The following is a 22,411-nucleotide window of genomic DNA, read 5'->3' on the forward strand; positions in this document are numbered from 1 at the left end:
CCTTATACTGGTCTCTCTCTCAGAAGTACACACTAACTGCAGAGCACTACTGTAAAGACTAGATAGGTATTATTATTGTATGATTTCAGTTTGGTTGTGTAGCTGAAATATGTTAATGGCAAGTATCTAAATGGTCCTTGTGAATAATTATGATGCAGTTCTTACACAAAACAGTATTCATTAGTCAACATAGCAACCAGTGTTATGCCAAAAGAAAGGAAGATGACACTTGCTACAATTATTCCTCAGATGTCACTAATAAATTTTACAGTTTGAACCCATGATAGACCAGATTGGGTTCACAGAGTTCAAATGTCAAAATGCTTGCTATTTATTCTAATACTAGTATATTGAAGAACATGAATTTGCATTGACATCTTATTTTCCTTAATTGTATTACAAATGAATAGAAAGAAAGACTTTTGCTATATTTTTCCTTCACTTAATGCAACAGTTTTAAATTTAAGTTGTCTTCACTTCTTTGTTCTAAGACTTCTAATTTCCGCATAATTAGGATCATTTCACACAATACTGCAACAACAATTAAAAGAAGGAAATGGTTTTATCTTGAATTCCTGGAAATTCTTTTCACTCAGTAGTGGGACTGATGTATTAACATTAAAATGAACATTGCATTGACTACTGGTGAGTTGGTGAAATCGAGTAATATCAATTGCATGACTGTTAGAAAAAATAAAAAATTAAATCTTTGCATGTTGAATATTACTTGTTATTATGAATAGTCTCACATTATTTGAAGGACCACATTATTACTGATTTGTTCCTTCCCAGCACAAGTGTTGAACTATATTACAAACATGTTCTTTGCAGAGTCCTACAGTTTAAAATGATGATCTTAACACCAATTCTACAAATCATCCAATTTGATGTATTCAGTATTTGGGAAGTCCTTGTTCATGGTATTGTTACACATAGTGACAAATGGGTTTTGAAAAGGAGAATCTCTTTCCTGAAATAATAAACATTCACACTGTTCAGCAGGTGTCTGAAATTGATTGGGTCTAATTTACTTTAATAGGTAGATCAGGTTTTAGGTTGGAAGTGTCTTATAGCATCACCTCAACAGTGAGATCACATGTTCTCTATACTTTGCTTTGCCATCTCTTGAGTTAATTATGAGTTGACTGCACAGTTGCATGTACCATTATAAACTTGTTGCTAATAACAGAATTTGCCCTGGAAACACCCCACCTTATTTAAATGCTAATTTTCTGCTCAGCATTTTTTTTTCCCACATTGATTTCCCCATTTTTAAAAACTCTGGTGTACTTTCTTCTTCAAATACATTACCCAATCATAATACCTTAGGAGAACTACTACTACTACCTTGCAAATACAGCCCTCCTAGATACTACTTTTAGCTAAAGGGAGCTAAATGTCTGCTAACACATGTGGTGGTCAGGCAGAGTGATCTCCTCTTAGGTAAAAGACTTGGCTTCAAAGCTTAAAATATACCTCAGTTACTGCTTCCGCTCATGCTGAGAAGCATTCTGTCATCTATCTTTCCAGATTTTTCTCTTTCTGTGATGACAAAGTTCTGCCTTTACAAGCTGCTAACACTTTGTCCTCGTCACATTTTGCATGGGAAGCCTAAGTGACTTTATGTTAAGTTCAGGCTATAATTATTTTATATGTTCAATTCTCTGGTGCTTATATAACTCTTATATATGCATAATTCCATTAAAAACAGGTACATATTGGTGAGTTTCTTTTCCAGGGCATTCATAACATCTGTGTGCCAACTTCAATGTTTTTACTTGTATGGGTGGTTTATGGGCCTTTTCTCCCTAACATATAATACCTCATAATATATATTGTTGCACCTACTGTGTATATCTCTATAATGGTGGCTTTGTTCCCTTTTCTGTGCAGGTTGTTTGTGTGTAATGTAGACACTTGTGCTTTGGTCAGAAAAGTACGGGTCAGTGCTCTATAATTGTTTTATTCAGTCACATCCTGTGCTTGAATGTTTTTATAGGCGACACTTCTGTCTTGTTTATCTGCATAAATGTTCCATCATATTTAATGAACAATTAGTTGCTTGCATGGCTAGCCTATGTGAATTCACAAGTTAGGTTTGGGCTACATTATTTATATTTGTGCATGTCTTTATACTCTTAAGAAGCTCCTTATATGTGTATAATTCAGTCTTCTCTCGAACATACAGGTCAGTTTCATTTACCATGGTATCCTTAGCCTTGGAACACCATGCTTCAATTATTCTACCTTTACAGGCCATCCTTGACTTTCCCTACACATAGCATTTTACACCTCTCCTTCCATAACTCATGTGCAATGAATCCAAAAACATAGACTGCACTATAAGTGAGGGTGTGAATTACTGAGGGACCTCCCAAAAATATTTGCTAGACATCTTGGGGGTGGGTGGGAACTGGGCTGTTTAATGACTGAATCATTGTTTTTTCATAATCATATCAAAAATAATTGTCAAGAAAGCGCTTTTTCTGCTAAAGTTCATTATTCTGATAAATTACATTTATTTGTAAAATGTCCAGCATCTGAAAGATTCTTAACGTTATTCCAGCTGGTTTAAACAACTGCCACGTGTACGCAAAAACATTTATATATTATTGTCACTGCTTTTGTTTTGTTAAGTCTGGTTCCCAGAGTGGTATGTGGTGCTCTTGTGTGAAACAAGGAGTCTACAAAGCAGGGAACCAGATTAACTGTTGATACACCGCCAAACAAGATTTCTTTATATTCAAACACACGTGACATTTATTTAATGAGACATTCATCTACGTTGAAACTCATTTTTGTATTGTTCAGTTAGTAAAAATATTGATGCCATGATTTCATTGCAAGTAATAATGAAACTTCTTATCATCCTTGAGGATATCTCTAATTGTCAGTTCATCAATTCTCTGAAACCTGTTTTCCCCACTATGATCTGTATCTGTGAAACAAAACTCTTTATTTTACAAAGTATTCATTTGATTTGGTTGCCTTGTTATCTTGGATAACAGTTAAGGTTGAGTAAGTTGGTTTAAGGTGGTTTAATTAAATTAAGTACACAATAACATTTGTAACTTGTTCGATTGATCAACTGAAGCGAATTCACCCGACATATGACTGGGCCTAGATCTTAAGCATGAAGGATTTGCATGATCTTTAACTTTTTTATTCCACTTCCTTGACTCAAAAGAGGTAATTAATGTGATAATACAGAAGAAGCCAGTTTTTAATTCCGTGTGGATTGGATGGCCATTGTTGACACTTGGGAGTTAGTGAGCGATATCTTTGCTGTGCTTTCATTGTTGGACTTGTATTCTCTTTGGCTATCTTCCAACATGCTGAACATAGCTCATCTTCTCCCACTCAAAATACCTTAGGGCATGCATAGGAGTCAGTCTCAAGAATGGCCCAAGTACTGAGCATAGCTGCTCAACACACTTTGGCCAATGCTGTAACCACAGCTGCAAGTACAATTGTCAGAATGCAACTCAGGGCTCTTGGCCTATACTTTCCAGAAGGACCACTATGCGGTCAAGCCAAGAGCACAGCCTTTATCCTCTAACCTTCTGTTTAATGTCCCAATGGATCAAGTTTGCAAACAAGTCATCAAGGAGACATACTTCCCTCCTTCCCACAACCAAAACATAAAGGGATAGTATGGAAAATCAACAAATGGACCCAAGGGTCACTCATCGGACATGAGCCTCTGAAAACCTTCCTATCAAAGCTTCACCCATGAAAAGTCAGTTTTTTTGCATATCAAGTGGATATAGCATCGAGAGTTCTCTCATTCATTCCACACCTTTTCTTGGTCCCAACAGCAAACAACTCTCTACCTCTGGTCATTGCCCTAAGCACTCTCAATCCATTCATTCATGCCCCTTGGTTCCCACTTTAAATACCACAGTGCATTTTGAAAGACATCCATGATGGACATTTTGCCATCACTGTGGACTTAGATGGTAGATACCTTCATGTCTTTATTCACAAGGCTCCCAAGACATTCCTGTGATTCGCCTACAACATCGTTTACCAATTCAGAGCACTCCCATTGGGGCTCAACATCAGCCTCTGGGTCTTCACTCGTCTGACGAATCGAATAATGGCGTATGTCCGTACCATTTCTATGATGGCAACATCAAGTTACCTGGAAGACATCCTGCAGCAACATCACTGAGTTAGATCTAATTAGACATGATAACCCTTGTTACCAATCTTGACTTCTCATCAACAGTGAACAATCCGACCTAGTACCATCTCAACGATTTGTTTACCTAGGTATGGAGTTCAATAACAGGCAGCATATTTTGTCTCCCACAGTATCAGGCATTGAAATAAAAGTCATGGTAGCACCATACTTTTGAGGAAAATCTATCTGCAAGGGATTTCATTTGCCTACTAGGCTTGCTCATCGTGGCAGTAGACCTCGTGGTCCTAGGTCACCTTCTTAGGCACTCCTTGTTACTGTTTCCTCTGCACAAATGGAGTCCTCAGGTTTGATCACTGGACCAACCTCTCACCATTTGCACCCAATTGAGGCACCTGTGTGGAATTGGGAGCAACCTGTCTTGACTCATAGTGGGTATGCATCTACATGTCCAACCGCTCGAGATTACAGTCTGTCCCATTGCAAGTATAGGAGGCTGGGGAGACCACCTACTACCATCCTTTTCAGATGCCAGTGATGCATGCTCTTCCCAGGAACAACATCTTCATATCAGTAATTCTGGAGAGGACAGCCATTGTGAAAACCTTTCACCAGTAGCAGGAATATTTGCATGTCAAGGGTGTTCTCATTTTTTCTAACAACTCTACAGTGGTGATTTATCTCAAATGACAAGGATGAACCCAATCCTACATTGGTGATTTTCTCCAACAACAAGGAGAACCCCAGTCCCCAGACCTTTGCATCATTGTATGGGACTTTCTGAAGTGGTGTTGTCATCAACAAAGCCACATGTTCACCATATCCCAGGATGCCACAATGTACTGACCTACTCTGTCATGGAACAGTCAGCTAATACAGAAGGAATGGTTTCACCATCCCTTGGTTCTCACTCAGATGTACCCGATGGGACTGACCATTGGTGGCCCTGATTGTGACAAGGATGAATGCCAAATTCCCATCCTTTGTCACTCCCGTCTAGGACCCAAAAGCTTGGGCTTTCAATGCTCTATCATAGGACTGGACCAACATGAATGCATACACCTAACCCTCCAACACCTCTGATTCCAAAAGTGATACAGAAAGCAAGGGAATCAGCCTGTTGCCTCATCCTTATGACACCACTCCGATTGGAGGAGTTGTGGATCAATGTCCTCATCAATCTTGTATTGGAAATCCAGCAGTAAATTTGGGTTTTCCTTCATCTACTCAAAAAAATATGATGGCAGTTGTTTCATATTTGTCAGGAGCTCCCGAACCTGCATGTCTGGATCATATCAAACAGGTCCTGAGACTTAAACAATTCTCTTAACCCATCTTGGAGAGAATCACTCAGGCGCAATGGCTGTCCACTCTGAAAGCATAAGTAGGCAAATGGCACATATTAACCCAGTGGTGTGCATCTGTACCATAGATAGCTAAGTTCCTGCTCTGACTCTTTGAAGAGTGAAAGTTAGCACAGAGTACAATCAAAGGTTACTGTTCCATGATCACTGACACCTTATGTCATCAGGGGAAGATGATATCGGACAAATCCGACTTATTTGACCTTCTCACCAACTCTGTATATACATGGCCAGAAATGTTAACCTTATGCTCAAAGTGGAACCTATCTTGGGTATTAAACTGGCTGGACAAAACACCTTTTGAACCAATTTCAAGGGCATCTCTGGCACTTCTTTTCCTACAAGACCTGCTTCCTCATGGCATTAGAGATGGCAGGCAGAATTTGTAAATTACATGCCCAATCAGCAGACCCAAATTGCATGCAAGTTTCAACAAGACGGATCAATCTTACTCATGATGGCACCCTCTTTCATCACCAAGAACCATGTCCCTTCCATAGGTAACCAACTTTTGTCATGAAACTTCTGTCTCACCTTGACTCATCAACTCAATGCCACCTACAAGACCCAGTCCTGGTTTTCATGTGGTACCTTAATAGTACTCATGAGGTTCAAGCAGTTGCCACAACCTGGCATCAGACCGGAACTGTATGCTAACCAACATCATTCAGGTTGTGGGATGGAGATTGGAGTCTACATTTTCTAGCTTTAATCTCTGAGATCATTTATCACAGAGGGCAAATTTGATCTGGAAGGATCCATATACGCAGCTCAAAGTTCACCCTTCCAGATTGATTGACAGCTTCATGAGGCGCTTCACAACTTGTGCTGGATTTTGGGGAGGGGGATTTTTCCCTTTTGAAGCAGTGCCCCAATAGATGGAGTCCCCTCCATTCAGGATACCTAGAAGCTATTTCACATACCTTAGGGGACCAGATATGATATCTCCAGGGTAAGGGGATATACCTCCCTCCACCTCTCACCTATTCTCCTAAATTATGATGATTGAGTTTAGTATTTGAAGAAGAAACTAATTTTTCTTTGTAAAATATGTTTCTTTGAGAATACTTACCCGATCATAATATACATACACCCTCCCCACAGTTACATCAATAGAGAACATGCCTTCCACTCCAGTAGTAACTGAGGTATTTTTAGTCTTTGCCACCAAGTCTTATACCCATTGGGAGATCACTCTAACTGACCACCACTTAGGTCGACAGATGACTTTTAGTACCCTTTAGCCAAAAGTAGCATCTGGGAGGGCTGGATTTGCAAGGTAGTAGTAGTTCACCTAAGAAGTAATGATTGGGTAAGTATTCTTGAAAAAACATAATTTACTAGGAAAAATTGGTGTCATTCGGAATATTTCATAATTGTTCAATGGTTGAGCACCAAAAAAAAGTATGTCAGGCCATTATCTAAATTTTTCATTGTAATATTTTCAGCATTTGAGGATGGGTTCATTTCTTTTAGGAAAATATTAAAACCCAGCTATCATTTCTTTGCAGGTGCATGGATACAGCATTGGTTTTGATGTTTCATTTGATGGCAGTCACATATTAAGTGGTAGTTCTGATGGCAAACTATATTGCTTCAATAATCGGACAGGAAAACTGATAAGAACATTACAAACAGACTTTGATGTATGCATGGATGTGGCCTTACATCCACTGTTACCATCTGTCATTGCTTGCTGCTCTTGGAATGGACTAGTTCAAGTCTGGCACTAGGTTTTTTAAATTTAGTTTGTACCTTTGCAGTCCTGAGTTGGATACCTGACTAGTTGCTCCTGGTGTGGAATGTTCAAGTCTGGCTCTAAATCTGATCTTACTTCTAAGGCCTGAGTCATGCAGTGATTACATAGTGGCATTGCATCTTAGCAGTCCTAAGTTTGATCTTAGGTCTGCTGCTCTGAGATTGAATTATTCAAGTCAGTTTAGCAGTTGGGTCCAGGGTAGTGTAGTGATTAGGCCTCACTTGTATAAAGTGTGCACATCATCTGATTGAAATATTTATCTTTTGTAACAATGTGTTTAATGTTAAAAGTGAACACTGTTTCTGTATAGACAATAAAGAGTAAAAAAATGTGCTCATTGCAGTTACACAGGTGGCTTACATTGTATAATGATTCATACCACATCATGTCACGCAAAAAAATCATGATTGTTTTATTCCCCAAACCACCAACCAACAATGTATTTTTAAAAACACACTCTCCAGTAAATGTTATTGAACAAAAGAGAGATAAACTTTTTTTGACATCATGATATATATGTGTTGCCTGAAGCCTATTTAAGCTGTAAACAGCCATGATTTACTTAACTTCATGCCTAATGCTCATGGAAAATTATCATCACTGCGAAGTTTATACAGTTAATTGCCTTAGAGTTGAGTGTGGGTGTGTAATGATTGAAAGACTAAGTTTTGTGCATTTATATATCATTGATGCCTTTTGTTTTTAAAATCAATACAGAGGTACAAACAAATGGAAGCGTGAGCAAATACTATATATTTGTGCAAGTAAATATTCCATAATTCATTTACATTTGTTATTATTATTGTTATTATTATTATTATTGTTATTATTATTTAGTATCAAGCTACAACATTCTCTTGACATTTTTCCTTCATTACCGCCTCCAGGCATAATGTTTGCTGAAGCACAAGGGTTCTAAGTCTTTGAGTCCTCCAGCAAACAAGTGAACTTGGCAAACCATATACCATGTATATTATTTTATGTATAATTAAGAAACCGATAAATTACTTACAAATTAGCTTATAAATGTAAGTCGATGGATAAACCTATACTAAGTTATGTCTTGTTCCATTTCTTGCATACTGTCAGCATCAGAAAAGATGGCAAGTTAAACCAGAATAAGTCCAATTTTGTAAGAATAGTTTAAACTATCTTAACGCGGCAGTTTATATCTTGTACATGTTCATGAATAGATAAATTGATTCCCAGAAACATGTCACATTGAAATGTATGATTGAGGAACTAAGCATGGATGTAATTGCCAGTATTCTATAATCTATATTGATGTCATGTCATCTTATATATGTGACAAATGAGACTGATTAATCCTCACCAGCAGTACATTGCATTTAACCATGCATGACTCTTGAATAACTAACTTGACATTAACTAGGAAACGAGAATCAAACAATACATAGTGTACTAAAGTAATAATTTATAAGTCTGCACTATACTTGCATTAAAATGTCAGTAACATGGAAATGCTAAAGAAAACTTTCAACATGCATTAATGAATGTGAGATTAATTAAGCAGTCAAATTGTGAATGCTAAAATAGACAGGAACTAACCTCTAATTGGGAATCAACAATCCTAATGAGTTGTTTGTCATCGAGTACCTATTCCTGCAAAACATTCATGGATCTTCTCTACATAGATGCTCACTGGGTCTTCCACTGCCGGCTTAGTGGTCTAAAGCTCTCACCATTACGGATCAAATATGGATATGTGAGAAAGCTTGACAGTAGCTTCTCGTGGGTCGGTTGTTCTTTCCGGGTGTTTTCTGGGTTATTCCTCCACCATTTATACTGACCACCATGTATTGCCTATCTTGTGACGAAAAATGGTGATAAACCCTACAACAACAAAAACTTCTTCCACTGCCTTAGCTGAAATTAAGAAACAAGAAATTTTGCCTTGAACATATCCTAAGAAGCTCAGTACTAAAATAAATTTAATCTACTTTCATAATGGTATATCATGAATTTGTATGTAATGAACCTCTCTGGTTGAAGATGACAATGCCCATATTTTACTCAACATTAAAAACAACTTTTGTCATTGCCATATATATTTACTTGTACTCTATATATACTCGCTTATAAGTTGATCTTCTTTTACTAAAAAATTACTAATGCAAAGTAGGGATTGTCTTACAAGCGAGAAATAACAAAAATATTAAATCTGACCTTAAATTAATGACTATATCTTAGGATACTGTAAAACTTGCAATTTTTTTATGATCTATAAATATTGGGACACAAAATTATAGGAACTGTTTTTTGTATTATATATCTGTTTCTTGTATTATATATCTTGGGACACCTGCAACATTTTTTTCTACTAATTGATCAATGTAATAAAAATACAATAAAGACATTTAAAAAATAATGCTTAATTTGCTTTGATTTTAGTGACCATAACTATTTACACAGGTATAGTAATCACACTAATATTATGTAGTACAAGGGAATTAAACATCAAAGTACTGAGCTGCAGGGGCCCCCGAGTAGCCGAGTGGTCTAAAGCACTCACCATTACGGATCACTGCCATCTCACCTTGGTCTGTGTGGGTTCGAGTCTCAGGCTCAGCCAGTGTGGGTACATGAGAAAGCTTGCCACTAGCTTCTCGTGGGTCGGTGGTTCTTTCTGGGGTTTTCCCGGATTCTTCCTCTACCATTCATACTGGCCACCATGTATAACCTATCTTGTGCTGAAAAATGGCATTAAACCTTATAAAAACAACAACTTAGCAGCAAGAAACAACTCCCACTTACCCAAGCTAGTTTCAGGGTTTAAACGCTTATGAAGCTGGCTTTGAAAACAAAAGAAAAATTTGCAAATCATAAATGGAGATGCCAAAATAACCTGCTTGCCACTGTATGTGCATTTTAGTTCAAATTGTCTTTTATACTTGCTTATCCCAATATTTCTTTCCTTTTTGTTTTTTATTTAAGTCACTGGACAGACAATTAAACTACTGTTTTGATAGAGTTGGTAATTACCGGTAGATAAATATGACCGTAATCCTTTAGCATGTAAAAGCAGCACTGCTTTGTTTTCTTCAGTGGACAACCATCAGCACTATTGTTGTTTTTCTCTGTAAAGTTGACAACTAGTGTTCCATGAACTTGATACTTGTTCAGTGCGATGTTGAGTCTCTTTGTTTATACCATGCAGCTCACATCTGTTACAGTGTAGCAATTCTTTGATGTGATTTCAAAGACTGTATGATCATGGTGTCTGTTGTAGACCCCAAGCTGAACCACTACATAAATAATGGTCCAAGTTTATAGTTGGTGTACTTTGTCAGTTAGATATCATATATCACGAATAGATCAAATTAAGTACTTTCAGCAATATGAGCAAAAGAAAACATAATGCATACAATGGAGCATTTAAGATGAAGAGTTCTCATGCACAATTTCACTGTCTGATATCTTTGGATTTTGAACAAATGTTAGAAAGGTTTTATTTGGCACTAAACACACTGGTTTTCTTGTCAGAAAAGCCACTGACAATGATGCCAATATGGCGTGATGCTGCCGTTGGTGTTGGTAAAGTAACACTAACAAAACTGTCGCTGTGGATGCCAGTAATGACTCCATCGATTGACGCAGAACAATGATTACTTTAATGAGTCGGGGTGGTAAATCAACTTTATCTTGGTTGACAATGACCACAGACAGTATTCAGAGTAATGCTGCTGGGTTATTCACATGACATATAGCATCACAGCAGGGGGTGTCTGCACCACGACATGACACTCATCACACTTCAGGAAAATGTCAGAGTAGATTCGCTTGAAAGAAATCCAGTGGTGTTTGATGCTATGAAGTTTTGCTAAATTTTGAACACAGTCATGTTGCATATGCATATCATCGTTTGATGACATTCATGGGACGTGATCAGAATGTTGATTCTGGTTTGCAGATATGGTGCTCAGTGGGATTACACAACGCTGTATCCGATCTATTTTTTTTCAATGGAACATTTAGACTTGTTCAGGCAATCAGTTGTTGATATACACTTCCGAGCTCCTGTAGCTTGACTGCCTGCTGGTGGTTATAGAGCAGTTGCTGTTATTCTCTCAGACAAAACAATGTTGCTTGAAGGTGTTGGTGGACGAATGAGAGTCACTGAAGCTTCAGTAGGAAACATAATTAAATCGCTCATGATATATATAATGTCATATCATCATGTTAATGTCAGTCTTACTCCTGGTCAGATTAGAAAGCTTCAATCAAAATCAGCAAACAACTGTGAAATAAAAATATGACTAAAAACAGATCAGATAACAGTTGGTCAAAATAAACTATCATTGTCAAAACATCAACTCAGGGATTTCAATGATACCAGACAATCAAAAACATTCATTAAACTTAATCTTCCTGCGAGCGCCATTAAAGATTCAGTCAAGACTGGTGGTATATTTCCACTTCTTGCAGCTATACCAGCGTTAATAGCTGCTGCAGTTTCAGGTGTGCAAAAGCAGATGCACTTGGTGCTGTTGGAACTGCTGCTGGAATGGCATTAAAGAAAGCAGCAGGAAAAGGAACGAAGACTTTTAAAAAATGGGGAAAGGGCCTAAGATTGCCATGAACCCCACATTGGTATGAAAAAAGTCTGAGACTTCCTGGGACACTTCGCTGATTCTTCCTATGTCAAATTTTGATATACTTGATGCTGCTAAAAATATTATATATGAAAAACTCTAGAAGTATTTTTATGTGTGATCAATTACAAAAAACAACCAAACAATATTGAAATTGGTATAATTAATCTTGATAAAAGTTCTAGTCCAGGCACTCATTGGGTTTCATATGTGATTGATCCATGTGGAATTATTTTGATTCGAATGGGTGGCGCCACCAAAAGAATTTTTAAAATATGTCAGCACAGTGCAAAGCTCTCATTTTCAAAATATTCCAGTCTGGTATTCAATATTACCAGCACAGAAAATAACCAATCTGCTGATATGTGGCCGTGAAGTAATTGCTGTACGCAACGCTGCGTTATCATGAACACCACCACCTCATAAAGTGCATGAGTATACAAGTAGATAGACTGTCATTTTAAACAGATCTTAAAGTATAATGGTTGATATTTATGGAAGATCTTCACAAAAACAAAAACTAATGGAATAACTCATGAAAATGTGAGTAAACAGATTAGTAATGAAATATCTGAATTATTAAATCTTAAAAATTTAGATCCAAACGAAGTGGTTTTATTTCAAGATAAGTAAAGAAAATTAAAAACAAGTAATTTTCATTGAAAGATATTATCGTTAAAATTAATGCAGTAACTGAAAATAGCACAGCTGTGTTTAATAGTAATGGAAAAATAAACCTGGTGTTATTATGTCAACGATATCAGATAATAATCGTGGTCGAGTACAAAAATCCGGTGATACAATGACTGGTTCTCTCAATATTTCTAATAATAAAATTACTCATCTTGGAGAACCAGAATCAGATAATGATGCTTTAATGAAGAAGTACATGAACAATAGGAACTTTCCAATGATGAACTCATTAGTTTCAGTTAATAATGAAATGAAAACATATAGATCTGAGTGTTCTAATCATGTACAATTGTTTTTAACTTTTCATAGAAACATAAATAGGTCCATTAATGAATTTGTTGGAGGTCCACCAGTCATCGACATTAAGCTGTCTGACAAAAAAGTACCGACAGTTCAGTGTATGCAGAAGGATCTGGACAAGCATTATGGTCACCACTCAATAAATCCATTTAACATCGCGCTGAGGTTACCAGTATATACAGGTTCTCAGTACTTGGCGTTACAACATTTGCGTTATCTACCATAATTTCATGGCGTTATCCACTGACTCCGTCAGGTGGATCTCCTGGATATATGTTAGCAATGTTAGAGCAAAATGATGAGGAAACATTTGTAGTGGAACCCGAAGAAAAAAATCTGCTTGATTTATTATTGGTGTTTTGAATTTGTCGCTGAAACATCTATTCATTACTAAATAATTAAAATACAATGTGCATCCCAATTAATGTTCAACGTTTTGGATACAATCAAGCACTTGAATCGCAAAAGAAATAAAAATGTTGTTGAATATACAGTAAAAGTAAAAGAAATATCACAGATGTGTAGTTGTTGTTGATTTAATTGTTTATTTCACATCTGCTATTATTGCTGGAACCTGCGTATTGTTATCAACAGTACTAATAACATCCTCGGTAGTTGTAATAATTTGTTTATCAGCCACAACAACAATGGTTGGTTTTCTAAATATTATTGAAAAAATGATATGCACTTGTACAAACATGAAATTACACAATTGTTTGGGAAAACTTCATGCATTGATGCTGGCATATTCAAAGTTGTCTTCGTTGTTATTATCGAATCTCGGCGATGGAGTAATATCAGATTTGGAATTTATACAGATGATTGGAATTTACAAAGATGTAATGAGCATGATAGAATCCACGTCATAATTTAAATAATAATAATAATAATGTCAACCCCGAACGAGTTATTACAGCAGATTGTCGTTAATACAATTCCGTAAAAAACTACGATGATATCAGCAAGCTCAACTAATCCTGAAGTCCTTTCCTTTTCTTTCCTTTGGGGTTAGAAGAGGGATGGTTTCTGGGGGGTAACATGTTTGTTTGTTCCATAGCAGAAAAGCACTTATACCCATTCTTTTCCGCAGGTCTTTTTCATACAGGAATGCATTGCCATTGATTGTCTTTACGTCATATCAACTTGATGACAAGCATTACGCGTTGTGGAGGGGTTCGCAACAGACTAAATCGGGACAGTTCTTGCTTGGACAAATCCAGTAAACTCTGTAACATGCCCAATGTCTCTTGGACTTTGATTTTGGGGGCAGGTACTTTGTGAGCAGCTGCTACTGCTGCTAAAGAGGAAAATGGTGTCACCGCGGAAGGAAAAGTTTTTGGAGACGCAGGTTTCCATTGTTGCATCAAATGAGGAAGAACGGGTGTCAAATTGGGTTTGGCTGGCATCACCAACAACGGAGAAGTGGAAGAAGCTGAGGCTACTGGAGACACGGTCAACGTCTCTGCAGGTTGTGGTTTGCGAATATAAGTTTGTGTCCTTATCGAAGTGTCTTTCTTGTGGGTAGAAGCCGTTTTCTGTGGGCTTTTCATTTTCTGGGGCTGTGACCTGATCTTGACACCGCTGCTCTTTTTCTTCTTTTGGGGCCGTTTGGATTTTTTTGGGAGTGACTATTTTCTTGGAGAGAACTTTTGGGGAATTAGGATCCCATATTAAGAGAGAGCGAATGATTACAGCTCCTAGAGAACCGCTACCTCAAGGTTTCAAAATGATTTGCTTTTTGGTTTGAGTGTCGATGCGAGGATCAGCCAGTTGCGTCAAGGCTCCATTGTTTCTGTCCAAAAAAAAAAAAGTGTTTGGTTTAATGAGGAATGTAAATGATGCCTTGCATTAATTGATGTTCTGTCACCGTAAACCATCGTAAGACTTCTTTGAGACTGGCTTCTAAGACACGGGTACGTATTTGTGGATTTTTCCGCGACTGATGCCGTACAAGGCACGAATCAATTTGACGGGAAGATGAGACTGAAGGGACGTTATGTTGACGCTGTATGAGACAGATCCAAAGTATGCGAGGTTTTTATAGATTTTTTTTGTTAAGTCGATGACGGGGATGTGTACACGACAGGCCCTCCGTCTTGGCACCAGTGGTGAAACATGGGTATGAAATCGCAAATAATCGGGAGTAGTGGGTTTTAAATCTACGAGTAAACAAGCGTGTGGGATTTGAGTGGCATCGTCGTGCGCATGAGTCTGCCAAGGCGTTCCTAACTGTCTGGCTAAGATTTGCACTTGCGATTTATCTCTAGTATGGGCAGCCGTCATTTTTCTGACATGACTGGAGGCGCCACCAGTTATTGGTCTAAGTGGTGCTAAATAGTGATGGTGATTGTAATGTTTTGTTATTGAAGAATAACTCCAATAGGGATCTATAACTTTTCTCAGATTTTATTCAATTATATATATATATATATATATATATATATATATATATATATGTCGGCAGTATCACATGTGCAGGCACGCACTGAGAAAATATATTATGAAAAGGTGAGCGATAGATGCATTCCAATCAATATGTAAGGTATGTACAGCAAGTATGACTTAGAACAAGATGAGAATAATTATAGTGTATGACATGAAATTAATATTACATATAAATATGAGTGACAACATCATATGTGGTAATTTTTCTAAAAGAAATTTGTTCAAAGTATAAAGACTTAGTTTCTAATGATTCGACGCCAAACTATATAAACGATATGTTCAGTAAAAGGACAAATAATGTCAATACAATTTCTGGTCTATCGATACTACACTCTATGCAAAATTATAACTTTCTTCTTTCTAAGCCCGAAATGGAATTGTATAAAAATAGTTTGGGTCCAATCATTTGGAACTGTCTACATATAGATGTTAAAGAAGAACCATCAGAGCATTCCTTTCGTCACAGGCGTTTGAAATGGATACAATCTAAATAATGTATATAACCGGTTATGGTCAGCATTTCCCTGTGTGTGTGTGTGTTTGTGTGAATGAAAAAGCTTTCATACAAAAAGTGGCAGGCAACAAATTGCTGGTTTAGTGTGTATGCTACGTTAGGTCGTTAAACATGGTAATTACTATTGATCAAATAAGATGAAGATTTAATCTCCTTAGCTGATAGATCTAGCGAAGATGAAGCCTTGAAAACTCGCGCAGTACAAGGCAGATTTTAAAATAAAATACACACAGCCATTCATTAATGTGGATAGTCACTTTATCCTGATTGGAAAACAGTTCTTGTTTATATCAAATGAGAAGAAACACTAACCTTAGCTGTTAAATGTCATCTGCAAAAATCTCAGCCGAATTCTGTAAATACACCTGTTGATTGTAAGTCTGGCTAACAGCACCCCCCTCCACCCCGTGTCTGTTTGGATTTACATTTTGATCAGACCGTTTACTTTCCATACATTTCATTTAATACCACATCATTTGGAATATGAGCTGATCATTCCATTCTGTTCTTCAGACCATTTCAACTAATGCCAGATCATTTGGAATCTGAATATATCATTTCATGTTTGGGGTTAAATCATTTAATTCTAGACTACATAATTTCATTTAATACTACGTCATTTGGGAGCAGATTTCATCAATCCATTTTGTTCTTTAAATCATTTAATTTAATACCACATCATTTGGAATCTGAATTCATTTAATTTGTTGAGTTAAATCATTTCATTTCATACTACATATATTCATTTAATAATATGTCATTTGGAAGCAGATTTCATCAATCCATTTTGTTCTTTAAATCATTTTATTTAATACCAGATCATTTGGAATTTAAAATCATGATTTCATTTGTTGAGTTAAATCATTTCATTTTAGACTACATCATTTTATTTAATAGCACGTCATTTGGAAGCAGATATCATCATTCCGTTTTGTTCTTTAAATCATTTTATTTAATACCAGATCATTTCCTTTAATGCCACATCATCTGGAATCTGAATTCATTATTTCATTTTTGGGGTTTAATCATTTCATTTCATGCTACATCATTTCATATCACACAACATCATTTGGAATTTGAATTCATCATTCCGTTTGATGGGTTAAATCATTTTATTTCACTCTACATCATTTCATTTAATACCACATCATTTGAAATCTAAATGCATCATTCGGTTTTGTTCGTTAAATCATTTCATGTGACACCACATCATTTGGAATCTGGATTTATCATTTCATTTGCTAGGTTAAATCATTTGATTTCATACTAGATCATTTGATTAATGTAATTTTGGCGGCGACGGCTGCCCATACTCTAGGGTTCTCAAATAAGACCATTTAATGAGCATTGACACTAATGTTGCGATGGGCTTTACTTTGTTGAAACAAATTTTGAGTGATGTAAATGACACTGGCATTATGATGATGCCCTTTGCGCATAAATCACAGTTTAATTTCGTCTTCGTCTTCTCCTCAGCATGTCGTTGAAAATGACCATATGGATTTGACTGGTCAGACACGATCACGCCGTCTTTGCCAGGAATGCCTTCCACAAATACGATGGAATCGCCTTGACTTTCTCGCAGGAGGCTGTACGCTGATTGCCACTCTTTGTAACACCACACGATCCATTGAGGTGGATGATTGATCAAATGATGTCTAATGTTCGATCAAACATTTGACAAATTCGGTTTTGCCTGAAAGTATAAGAGCATTTTTATTTTTTTCAGGACACGTTTATTTTTTTTTAAAAAATAGGAACACAAAATACAAAAATACATAAAATCCAAATGGTAACGTATAGCGATAAAATGCACATCAGAACTATCAAAGTGGCATATAAACAAGTACAACATATTTTTGGTAACAAAGGTGTCCTTGGGACAGTGTGTAATGTTCTTACAGTCTCTCCATTGGGTACAGTCACACAGGTGTCCTCCCTGAATGGTCTTTCGGGAATATCAATGACAGTCCTGTCCTGAAGGGAGTGATTTTCCTCAGTGTCAAGTTGTTCTGGCACTGTCACTAACACAGGTTTAAAAGTTGCTTTTTCACTGAACTTTGAATTTAGGATCACAACACTTGGGCAAAATCGGCCACTTCTTTGGTCCAAGCCTCGAAACCCCAACTTTTCCAGTCACGTATATTTGTCCAGCAAGGGTCTAAGTCACGAGCTACACACACATCATCTTACACAACTTCAGTACCTAAAAGTTGACGAATTGTTTTTCCCGTAGAGGTCGTGAAGTATCCAGATGAAAACGCGCTTTTTTAACAAAATGAGTCTCTCGTGGGCATTTAAAGGGACCACTTTCACATTTGGTGATAAGTACTGTTTGTAAAGAGTCCACAAGGAATCGACTGCTAAACAAAATCCCAGAAAGCAAGTCACTAAGACACACTACACGCAGACCCCAATTCATCGGACACAGATCTCGTAATAAGTGTTAATCCTCCACCGTTTGAATACTCATTGATTTCCTTCAATGGAATCTGCTGTATCACCACTGATAATGGTCGTGGTATGGTTGGTCATTTTTATACCTCATTTGTCGGTGGCAATAAGTGTACTTTCTGCACATAGATGATCGTACTCCAGTGGCGAATCTAAATGGTTTAGTCACTAACTTGCACATCACAACACACCGTTCAGAAGTTTCCTCTTGTACTAAGTTTACGTTGTGTAAAAGATTTTGGTAACCCTCTAACTCTTCTTCTGGAAGTCGTTGCAGTATGTATACTGTAGTAAAAAGAATGAGTCACAACAAACTGATCTTTCTCGCCCATGTCCAGTTCAACAATGTCTGAACACTGGAACACTTTCATCTGAATCAGTCCTCTTATAGCATTCAGGTACCAGTGGTTTAAATATCGGTGATGTGACGGATGCAATTGTTCTTTTCGTTTCACTTGTATTTTGACCAGCTCTTGGTAAATGCATTCTCTCAACTCCACAGGCAAACCACAAATGTTCTCTTGTAATGTATGAGCTGATCATGTCAGTCAGTATTATTGTATTTAAAATCTTCTCCTAGAGCAAAAGTAATAGTGAGTAATTTCTGAACACTGCCATTCAGGGTAACAGTCAAGAATGTCAATAAAATCTTCTGATGTAAACGGTCTAAAGCAGAATAATCGGAAGAACGCAGAGTTGATCTAGATAAATCTGAGTTTGTTGACTTTTGTCAATTTCCTCTTATGAATGTGTGCATGTGTGTGTGTGTGTGTGTTTTCTTTTTCTGTAGATTATATTTATTATCCCTAGATTATCTGATAGCCAGAAATGTTTGATTGTAAGGTGACCTTGGGATGGTTTCCCGACCCAGTGGTCAACCTATTACGGGGTTAATAATAAAAATTAAAAGAAAGTTATTATTTCTTCCCTGTGGTCAAACTCTAAACATGCTCGCCTTCTAGTATCATTTCTGATTCCATTATCTGTGTCCAGTCTAGCTTTCCCTCGGGCTATAAACAAACACCTAACCATAAATATTACATATCTCTCAGTGACAACTACACGTTCAGTTTTTGTGCCAGAACATGAGGAGGAAGTTTAGAAGAGTTTTTGAGTCTAAATATATCTTGAGTTTGGAAGTGACAGTGAAGTATCACGAGCAAAGCGAACCTCTAAATACAGCCTAGAGGTTATCTTTTCAAGTGGCATGGCCTCAGTATCCATGTACGTGTCCAACTCTTTTGATTTGGTGAAGGTCCTCATATGTCCTTCAATTTCCAAGCCATTTGTTTCTTCTTTTCTACAAACTCAGTTCAGCATCTACTTTCCATCAGTATCCATCTGTATGAGTTATTTTTAGCTTTCTCTCTCACATCCAAATACTACAGACAGAGTGATTTAGATTTTTAACATAGCTTTAACAATTTTTCAGTCATATCGCTACGATGTCTGCAGTGTGACAGTTTATAGCGATGTCTAGCACTGGGGCATCATGCCACAGACATGTAGCATGATGTACCATCCAGTCACATAATCCTGACACCAGGCTGACCAGTCCTAACACTAACCTCTTAATGCTGAGTGCCAAGCGAGGCAGCTGTTAGTGCCCTTTTTGTAAGTCTTTGGTATGACTCGGCCGGGGTTTGAACCTGCGACCTGCCGCATCCGAGGCGGATGCTCTAACCACTAGGCCACTGGCGCGATGCTATAGACAGAAGTGTACCATCTTTTCTCAAAACTTGTTTGTAGTTTTTGAAAGCTTCTGATTGTATTTAGTCAACAAGGTCAATAGATCCTGCTTTGCAGTGTGCTGTTTCCACTGTTTCTTGTTGCAATCAGGTTGTCTCGTTGTGGGGAAAATTTGCTGTTTCATGCTTACACATATTCTCTTATAGTTAATTCATAGTAAGAGCACCCTGAATAATGTCAATACACATTATATAAGATTACAACTTTAGACCAATTCTGGACACAAAGAAACTGCTTGTCTGTTGTTTAACCATCAAGCAATGACCCATTCAATGTTAAATTCAAAGGGAATTCTACAACCAGGAAGAGACTTGTTTTGCACTCAGTGATGTCACGACCGGCTTGGAGCAAGTTCGGGCTCTTCGGGATCAGAAATCTGAAAGACACAGGTAGGTGCTAAATTACCCCAGGGCAGTGTGCAAAGAGACCAGACTGTATCTACACATGCTATACATATAGGCGATGGAAGCAATATTAGACGTTCTACTGAAGTTACTTTTTAATTCTGACGGGTCTTCATATCTAAAAGTCGTCTCTTAAATAGTCCAAGTTGATTAAAAAATTTTTTTTAGACGTTAATATATTATATTAAGTTAATTTTTAGAAGTAAAAACGATGATAAGCATCTAAACCTTGCTTTCAGTTAAATGTATTATAAAGCGTTTTATTTTTTAATGCATATCTAATACCATACGACATTTATTTCTTAACTGTGAACTGTCATCAAGTGAGTCTCTTATGTCGCTTGTGAACCTATGTTTGGGAGTTAACATGACAACATCCTGCAAGTTCATGTCTGCCGCAAACAGGTTAATAACCTGCCTGTTTTTACCAGATGCCCATCCCCCACTGAGATACAAACAATTGTGGCATGTGACTGGGTCATATTCCGTGGTGTTGTTGAAGGTGGGGACAAATTTTCTCCACAGACATAATCGCCTGGTGCATAATACTTAGCATATTTATCTGATGATCTTATAGACCCCCTTTTAATTCTATGGGCGCCGTATGGAACAGCTCAATCGGTGCCATGGAGGGAAGTTTATTTGGTAACTGTACATGTTTTCGTATGAAGTAAAATTAATTTATGGCGCCTCTAACCCAAGTGGTGGGAAATCTAATCATCGATAACAATACTTGTGTATGCAAGCACTGATGCCCTGAAACGGTTGTACTGGAGAGATACCCACTGATATCATCAGTGAGCGGTGTTTTTCACAATGTCAACGAGTATCGTGTCATTGACAAGAATCAAGTTCATCCTTTGTCAATAACAGGCTTGTTACTAATGTGGTTTGTTCTCATTACAAGGAACTTAGTACACCAAATTTCATTACTTCTCGCACTTGGTGATGGTTCAGGAGACCAGACTTGGGTGGGGTTTTTTTGGTGCATATATGCCAAGATAGCTTCAGAAAGGTAAAACTTGTTAGGATGTGAGTGTTGAGTATAAACCTCAGGAAAACAATAGGAGCCCACATGGAAACAGCATCGTCTAGGCAATAGTCGGTATTCCAAAAACCACAATGCCCATAGTCCACTCAAGATCCTTGATATCCTTGAGAAAACGTGGAGGTTTGCTTCCAGTTATTTGCTCCATGTAAAATAGAAGACCACATATTCATTGGATCCATTTTGTCTCTGATCACCAATTCATTGTTGACACTAGCTTAGCTGACACCAATGATTAATCCTGGGACAAAATCTGTTACCCATGGGCAGCAGTGCAATAAAACCACAAACATGTGTATTGCTCATGAGAGCTTAGTAGATTTGACGTGGCATCTCCCATTCAATATATCACGTTGAATACACATCTGAGGCTCCATCTGAGGCTCCATCAACGACATACTCATCTTTTACATCACCATGTGAGCTGACTCACCTAGGGGTACTTTCTTGTCAAAGTCAAAGAGCGGTTTAGCTTTCTAAGGTTTGACCTTTGACAACCTCTGAGATTCTTTTTCAGTGTAAACTTTCTGGATTTCATGATCATGAGAAAGTTTTTTAATCGTTGATGAAGATCATTTAGCTGGGAATTTGAAAACAGTGAAGGAAATTGTATTCCAGTAAGCTTGGGATATTTGTTTTGTGCCCAACGAGCATGCGCGACTGATGACTTGTTATTGCCATGAGATTCACCATGAGCACTATATTTTCTCCTCACACTATCATAGCATTACTTCAAAAGGAACAGGACCACCACCATTTCTCACATGATCAGCATGTATCCAACAATTTATCATTGACACATTGCAGGCTACAGTAAGTAGTCTTCCCATGTGGGTCCATTTCCATGGATATTTCCAATCATATGTATTAATATTATATTTCTAATTAATTTCAGTGTGGGGGTTAGTGGATTCCCCCTCTGTG

At 37.4% G+C, this 22,411-nt stretch overlaps 1 protein-coding gene across 2 annotated transcripts in view; it reads left to right on the plus strand.

Annotated features, from left to right (window-relative positions):
* The window catches only part of LOC149808499 (WD repeat-containing protein 25-like), a 40,961-nt gene extending 31,305 nt beyond the window's left edge, over positions 1 to 9,656 (plus strand). For both annotated transcript variants that reach the window (XM_089978204.1, XM_089978212.1), the window contains exon 6: positions 7,020 to 9,656. In XM_089978204.1, the coding sequence (XP_089834330.1) occupies positions 7,020 to 7,241 (222 nt within the window). In that variant the 3' untranslated portion in view covers positions 7,242 to 9,656. The remainder of the gene's footprint in view (positions 1 to 7,019) is intronic.
* Positions 9,657 to 22,411: the final 12,755 nt, after the last annotated feature.

This window comes from Sinohyriopsis cumingii, chromosome 1 (assembly GCF_028554795.1).
Source record: "Sinohyriopsis cumingii isolate HCF-2022 chromosome 1, ASM2855479v2, whole genome shotgun sequence".
Classification (NCBI taxonomy): domain Eukaryota; kingdom Metazoa; phylum Mollusca; class Bivalvia; order Unionida; family Unionidae; genus Sinohyriopsis; species Sinohyriopsis cumingii.